The sequence below is a fragment of the Nematolebias whitei genome, chromosome 2 (assembly GCF_014905685.2).
Source record: "Nematolebias whitei isolate Nwh7 chromosome 2, NemWhi1, whole genome shotgun sequence".
In the NCBI taxonomy this organism is placed as follows: Eukaryota; Metazoa; Chordata; class Actinopteri; order Cyprinodontiformes; family Rivulidae; genus Nematolebias; species Nematolebias whitei.
Window position 1 is genome coordinate 45,872,542 of NC_056499.1, and position 7,091 is coordinate 45,879,632.

At 38.2% G+C, this 7,091-nt stretch overlaps 1 protein-coding gene across 1 annotated transcript in view; it reads right to left on the reverse strand.

Moving 5' to 3' along the window:
• Positions 1-6,684, reverse strand: part of LOC119427012 (C-myc promoter-binding protein) — a 167,259-nt gene extending 160,575 nt beyond the window's left edge. The window contains exons 1-2 of the mRNA XM_037694588.1: positions 6,636-6,684; positions 5,780-6,110 (exon numbers count right to left, since the gene is read on the reverse strand). Of these exons, the coding sequence (XP_037550516.1) occupies positions 5,780-6,110; positions 6,636-6,684 (380 nt within the window). The remainder of the gene's footprint in view (positions 1-5,779; positions 6,111-6,635) is intronic.
• Between the last annotated feature and the right edge of the window lie 407 nt (positions 6,685-7,091).

Below are 7,091 nucleotides of genomic sequence, written 5' to 3' on the forward strand. Positions count from 1 at the left end.
TGTAGTGAACCTGATGACCTGATGATCTGACCCTTATCTGACCCTGATGACCTCAAATCTACCAGATGGACAGAGACTGTTATTTTCATTGATCTGAATAAGTCTGAGCCATCTGATGACTTTCTTTCTTGAATTAATCAAGCAGAAAAGACAATCCTCTATAATCATTACTGTCTTACAAATGTTTTGATAATCAAATTGTGTTAGTTTCACTCAATGCTTACAGGTTGAAAAGAACTACTCATTTTTATTTTACATAAACAGTAAGTAATGATTTTTATTCCTCATTCAAAGAAGAAATCACCTGAATATGCATTTCTTGATTTTCTGTCTGAAATGAGCCAAGTCGTAAGTATGTGAAAGTTGAAGCTTCGGTCAACTAAATGTTTACTGAAGAAGAAATGTCATGTTTAACTATTTGAGAAGATAATCAGAATAGAGACTCCACGAAGTCTGCTTTTTGCAATAATCTCTCTGTCAGTTGTTAAACAAATCTCATCCCCTGACCTCGACTTTTGATAATACCTTACGTCAAAAACCACACCTCTTTCTGGTACATCCACGAATCAGAAAGCTCTAAATTGAACCGGAAGTCGACCCATTTAAAATGTGGCAACTTTCCAGTTCAAGTTAGTTCTCAAGGAGTTCTGGAGCGGTTCTCATGTAGTTCGAAAGCAGTTCTGAAGCAGTGCTCAAGGAGTTCTGAAGAGAATTGGTTAGAATTCATGGAGAATGGTGAAGTGAATGGAAGAGAATTCGAGAATTCAGGAGAGTCAGAGACGTTGGAATTATAACTTCTGTTTGAACAACCCACGCACGACTATCTAAGGATTTCAGCAGCTCTCAACGGAGACGCTGAAAGGTCTGGAGGACTCTCTATCGAGCTGATCTATCATCAACAAGGTAACGGTCTCTTCTTCGACTAAAGTGTACCGGAGGCGAGCTGAAATCTGATGAAGCGTGCACATTCTGGTCAACAGATATTAATTCTCTCACATAGTTCTCTGTAAGATAATCTCCACTTCATCTTAAACTCTTCTCTCTCTCACAAAACCAGTACAGATATTTTAGAAATATCTGAAGCAAAGTCCTCAAATCACCGCCGAGTGATTTGAAGTTCATTATTTGTGAAACTGTCTGTTATTATTTTCATATTTTGCCAAATTAATGTAAATGTTTGATGTTAAACTTTGATTCTGAAAATAAATGACTCCATTCATTTTGATGGGTCAAAGGTAAATAACGTCTCTCGTTCGCATCTCTGTTAAAATTCAATGCACGACATTACAGTCAGAAAGATGAGGAACTCGTGAATATAGTATGCATATAAACGGGGATATATTGTCATACTACAACTAGTGACACGTACCCACGTGACTCACTACAAATGTATGTATGTATGTATGAATGTATGAATGTATGTATATATGAATGTATGTTTGAATGTATGTATGTATGTTTGAATGTATGTATGTATGTATGTATGTATGTTTGAATGTATGTATGTATGTATGTTTGAATGTATGTATGTATGTATGTATGTATGTATGTATGTATGTATGTATGTATGTATGTATGTATGTATGTATGTATGTATGTATGTATGTATGTATGTACATGTACGTACAAACAGGACAAACAGTCCCCTTCAAAAACTGCAGTAACTGTTTTTCTCAGTTCCTAAACATTTACAGACAGCTGTTAAAAAAGAGGGAATGCTAACAGTGGAAACTTGTTCCCATTACAATTTTCTTGAGGTGACTTGATGCCATAAAATTAAAAATTACCTTATATTTTTACAACAAAAAAAAACAATACAATTTCTTAGTTTCAGCATTTGAAATGTTTACTATGATGCAATGTGAATAAAACATGGGTTTATGAGTTTTGCAGAGCTCATGCTTTTATTTTCAATGTCCCAACTTTTTCAGAATTGTCATAAAAATAAGAAAAAGAAAAAGTAATTTATTTATTTATAGTGTTAAACAATAACCAATATTGACTTAACCATGTCCAATTACAATAAACTCAATGTTTGATGTAAAGTTTTGCGTGAATTTAAAAGCTACATCTGTTTAAATGTTATTCTGAAATTATAGGACAGTCAATGATTGTAGTCCTCTAAATGTGCAAGCTGTCACTCAAATGAATTTTTTAAGCTGATATGTCAAACCTATTAAACATCATGATTTTATAAATTCTGTTATAACATAAATAAGCTTCTTGCTCATTTATATTTGTGATACAAATCAAATAAAGCATTTACCTGCCTCCTAATGTTTGTTCGATTTTTTACAATCATTTACACAACTGACACTTGTCATATCAAAAATGTGATATTTAAAAATTTGATTGTGGTGGTAAATGAGTTCTGAAAATGTGGATTTGCCTAAATCTTTTGGTCATGCAGCAAACTAACAATTTCATGCACCAGTGCAAGAACAACAAAAGGTTAGTCTGGAGCCATGTTTGTACATGATGCAATGTGGAGAAGCCTCTTGAGATAATTAGAGAAAAGTATATTTTGAATGAACCTAAACTGTCACAGAACACCAGCTGCTCATTATTACACGACACAGCAACAAACAGTGCATGCCAATGATGGCTACGCCCCCTCATACTAACGCACACACACACTCCTTCACCATCAGTCTGGGAAGTCCATCCTCTCTGGGCTATCAGCAAACAGACATGAAGCTGCTGATTCTGTCTGATAAAGCAGCTGTATCAGTGCCTCATCGGCACTGAGCTCTGCACTGAACTGCTCCCATTTAGCACGGTCACCACTTGCCTCTGCAAGTCAGACAGAAGGGGTGCAAAACTGGAGCACTGCATTCACACCTTGCAAAGAAAGTTGCTGAGAGATATAACAGTGTTTCATTTTCACTTTTTGTAGTGGGGAACAGCCTTAGGCATAAAGAGCTGGTGTTAAAAAAACTGCTGCACAGAAGGATTTCAGGCTGTTGAGCACTTCAAAAGACTAAGAACTCTTCAGCTGTCAAGATTAAGCTGACATGTGTAGAAAAGCAGCCATAGCATTACTGAAAGAAGAGCAAACTACACGTACAGCAAACATAAATAAAGTTTTACAAAACAATCTATGATCTTTCGAGGTTGGGACCAGGAATTCTTGTATTCCTGAAATCAATCGGTAAGAGCAAGCTTTCTATCCAACATAAAACCTCCCATGATGCTCAACAGGCTCATTGAGTTCTTTGCATGTGTGACTCCGGTGCCTGAGATTTACTCATGTTCAAGTAGGTTTTCTTGTCATTTTATCACATGTGGTAGATGAGGTGGAACGAAATTGTGTACACAGGGTCCCAGTTACATCCAACAATAGCAAAAATATAAAGTGTAAAAAAAAAAACAGCAAATAAGGATCTAAGACATAGACTAAGATATATGCTAAACACTAATAGTGCAAAATACGACAAACAACAGCAGCACGAACATGAGTCTCAGTAGATCAGTACGAATGAATACAGCAGCATGAAATGATCAGCAGCATGAGATCAGCAGCATGGATAATCAGCAGCACATATCACCAATCAAAGTGGTATTACAGTTATTTTTTCCCCACATTCTTGACTCAGTATGAGAAACACAACAGACTTTGAGGAGAGTGACCCTTTCAGAAAAGCTAAAAAGATTACTGAAGAATCTAAAAACACAGAAAGGGGAAAAGAGTTACGGTGGACCCTTCCACTCCCACCACACAAAAATCACGGGTCAGAGTTTGCCAATTCAGTTGTTTGATGACGTTTTCTTAGAATCTAAATTAAATGTATTATTTGCAAAAATTGGACCAAATGCTGAACGTTTATTTACCCTATTTGTGTCACTAGAGTGTTTATATGGATGTGTAATGAAAAATAAAAGATTTTACTTTTGAATAATCTCTTCAGTGTAATACTTTGCTCTTCATTCAGTGCACATGCAGAGGGGGTACAGAACATTATCTTCTATCTAGGGGGCTGAGATGGCGTAGAGGTAGGGCAGCCAACCTGGGACCAGAAAGTCACAGGTTCAACTCCCTGCCATGCCCACATGTCGTGGTGTCCTTGAGCAAGACACCTAATCCCTAACTGCTCCCTGGGTGTTTACATAGCTGCCCACTGCTCCACCTGCGTGTATCTCAGGTGTGATGGGTTAAATGCAGAGAACTAATTTTGTCATTGTATGGAAACATAAGATGATGACAACATATAGCACTAAATTACTTAATTACTTACCGGTACTTACTTACTTACTTACCGGTACTTACTTACTTACTTACTTACTTAAGGACTTATCTCTCAAGGTAAAGGGATGTAAAAGTTGCATTGATAGTAACCAATGTCTTTATATACCTGGGTGTTTTATTAAAAAGAAAAACTGGACAAAGTTTGAACAACTCATGTCTTTTGCTGTTATCTTTTCTGGAGTAAAGATTTAAAAAACAAAATAATAATAATTTTTAACTAGAGATTGTGATTTTGTGGGACGATACTGATTTCTGATTCCTGTACAGCTCCAATCTGCCAATACCAAATTTTCTCTAAGAAATATAATTAACAGAATACAAAATATTTGTTTAAATAGCTGGGCGGCACTGGTGGTGCAGTTGGTAGAGCTGTCGCCTCTCAGCAAGAAGGTTGCAGGTTCAAATCCTGGTCCGGGACCTTTCTGGGAGGAGTTTGCATGTTCTCTCCGTGCATGTGTGGGTGTACTCCGGTTTCCTCCCACAGACCAAAAACATGCATGTTAGGCTGATTGGTAACTCTAAATTGTCTCTAGGTGTGAGTGAGAGAGTGAATGGTTGTTTGTCTCGTTTGTCTCTATGCGACTATTAAAGTTTCTAAAAGAAAGAAAAGAACACACTTAGTTAGAGAATAAATTCTAGTTAAAAAAAATTCTGCTGGCTATAACCAGACTGCTGGTATTTAATGAAGCTGAAAGTTTGGACTTTGAAATGTCTATTGTACAGAAAGTAATTTAAATTAAACTTTTCTCTTTACAATAACTAACAGTCTGTTTCACTTAACAAAAACTTCCTTACCTTCGATGTTTATATTGACTGGAAAAAAAAAAGTGATGGACAAGCTAAAACATGGCCAACCATAAGTCAATTGTTTGGTTCATTCCTTTTATTTTTTTTTCCAACAAAGAACAGGGTTTGTGTTTTGGAATTAAATAAGTCTGAACTTTTGTTTGATAGGTTAGTAAGGTGGGAAGCACGGTGGCGCAACTGGTAGAGCTGCTGCATCTCAGCGAGCAGGTCCTTGGCTCAAACCCCGGTCCAGGGTCCTTTCTGGGTGGAGTTTGCATGTTCTCTCCGTGCATGCGTGGGTTTTCTCCGGGTGCTCCGGTTTCCTCCCACAAACCAAAAACATGCATGTTAGGCTGATTGGTAACTCTAAATTGTCCCTAGGTGTGAATGAGAGACTGAATGGTTGTTTGTCTCTATGTGGCCCTGTGATGGACTTGCGGCCCGTCCAGGGTGTACCCGGCCCCTCGCACAGTGATTGCTGGACATGGGCACCAGCGACCCCCGTGACCCAAAATGGAAGAAGCGGGTAAAGAAAATGGATGGATGGACGGTTAGTAAGGTCAAAAGTTGTGTTTAAGAGAACCAAACTAAGAATAAACACTTAAAAAAACCAAAGTAGATAACAAAACCATCTAGCATCTTATACTGTTATAGACGTTAGTTTGCAGACAGTACCTTTAATTTGCCAGGAAAAAAGTGTTTTTACCAAACATGAGGACAAAACACCCAGAATCCTTTGGTACTTACCCCAGGTCTGTGAGCGGTGGCTTGTCACGGCCTCGTCTGTAGCACAAGAAGATCTGCGGTGCCATGAGGCCGCCGTTGTTAAGATCCGCTGACTGGCCACTTGGTGTAGTCTCTATGCATGTAAACCCCAGAGGCACCTCCTCTCCCAGTGAGCGGATCACCACCGTCACATCAGTAATGGGAGCTTTCTGCTTGGCTGTTTTGTGGCACACATCATTGAAGTGGATCTCCTGGTCCAATGGCTTGGACGGGTCCGTGAGACCAGCCACCACAAAGTAGTCAGCTACACGTGGGCCTTTGTCCTCCATAATTTCCCATCCCCACCGACTGCCTTCAGAGGAAAGAGAGGTGTGCAATCAGAGATGTAGAGGTAGTCAGGAAAATGAATTACTGTTGTTGAAACAAGTACGGCTTATCCCAGGTGTCTCTTGTAAATGAGTCCCCGAGGCTCAATGGGATTGACCTGTATAAATAAAGGTTGAATGAATGTGCTGCTAGTAGTAAAATAAAATAAATACAATCTGAAAGTCATGGATTGGATTAAAAGAGTCCAAAAGAAAAGCAAATGAAAAAAGTAAAAATGTGAGAAAAGAAGGTAATCAACCAGGAACAAGAAGCACCTTTGAGCTGACTCAAGGACACATCTGTCCCTAACAGGACAGAACAGACTTAGTGTCAAAACTTTTTAAGATTTCTGCACTTAAAAAGTAAACTTTAAAATGATTTTTGATGAAGAATAACACAAATGCTGAAATCCTACGTCTTTTAATTAATTCTAAAAACAAGACCTGCTTTTACAATATCACCTGCATTTACTGGACGTTGTTTTCTGCAGCAATGCTATGTTGCTTTCTGCCCATGTGATATGGAGTCTTCTTCTTTATTGTCTTCATCTTGATCGTCATCTTCTTAGTCTTTATTGTTCACTTCTTTGTCATCTTATTATGTTTGTCTCCATCTTATTCTTTGTTACAACAAAGTCCATGCTCAATAATCCAGGTATACAATCCAACATTTTTCAGTCAGGTCATTTGGATTGTATACCTGGATTATTGAGCATGGACTTTGTTGTTTTCAACCAGTTTGACAAGACCGTCAACAAGGAAGAGGGCTGGCAATAGAGGAGGGGCGTACCAAAGAGACCATCTTATCACAAGCAGAACTGGTTTGTTCCACTTTGGAGTAAGCTGTTGGGGGAAGAATCAGTTTTGTTGTGTGTTTCCTTGACTGATGAAGCCTTCTGGATGGAAGGTGAAACGTTTCAGCACAAAATAAAAAAACTGTCCAGATGACCTGACTGAAAAATGTCGGC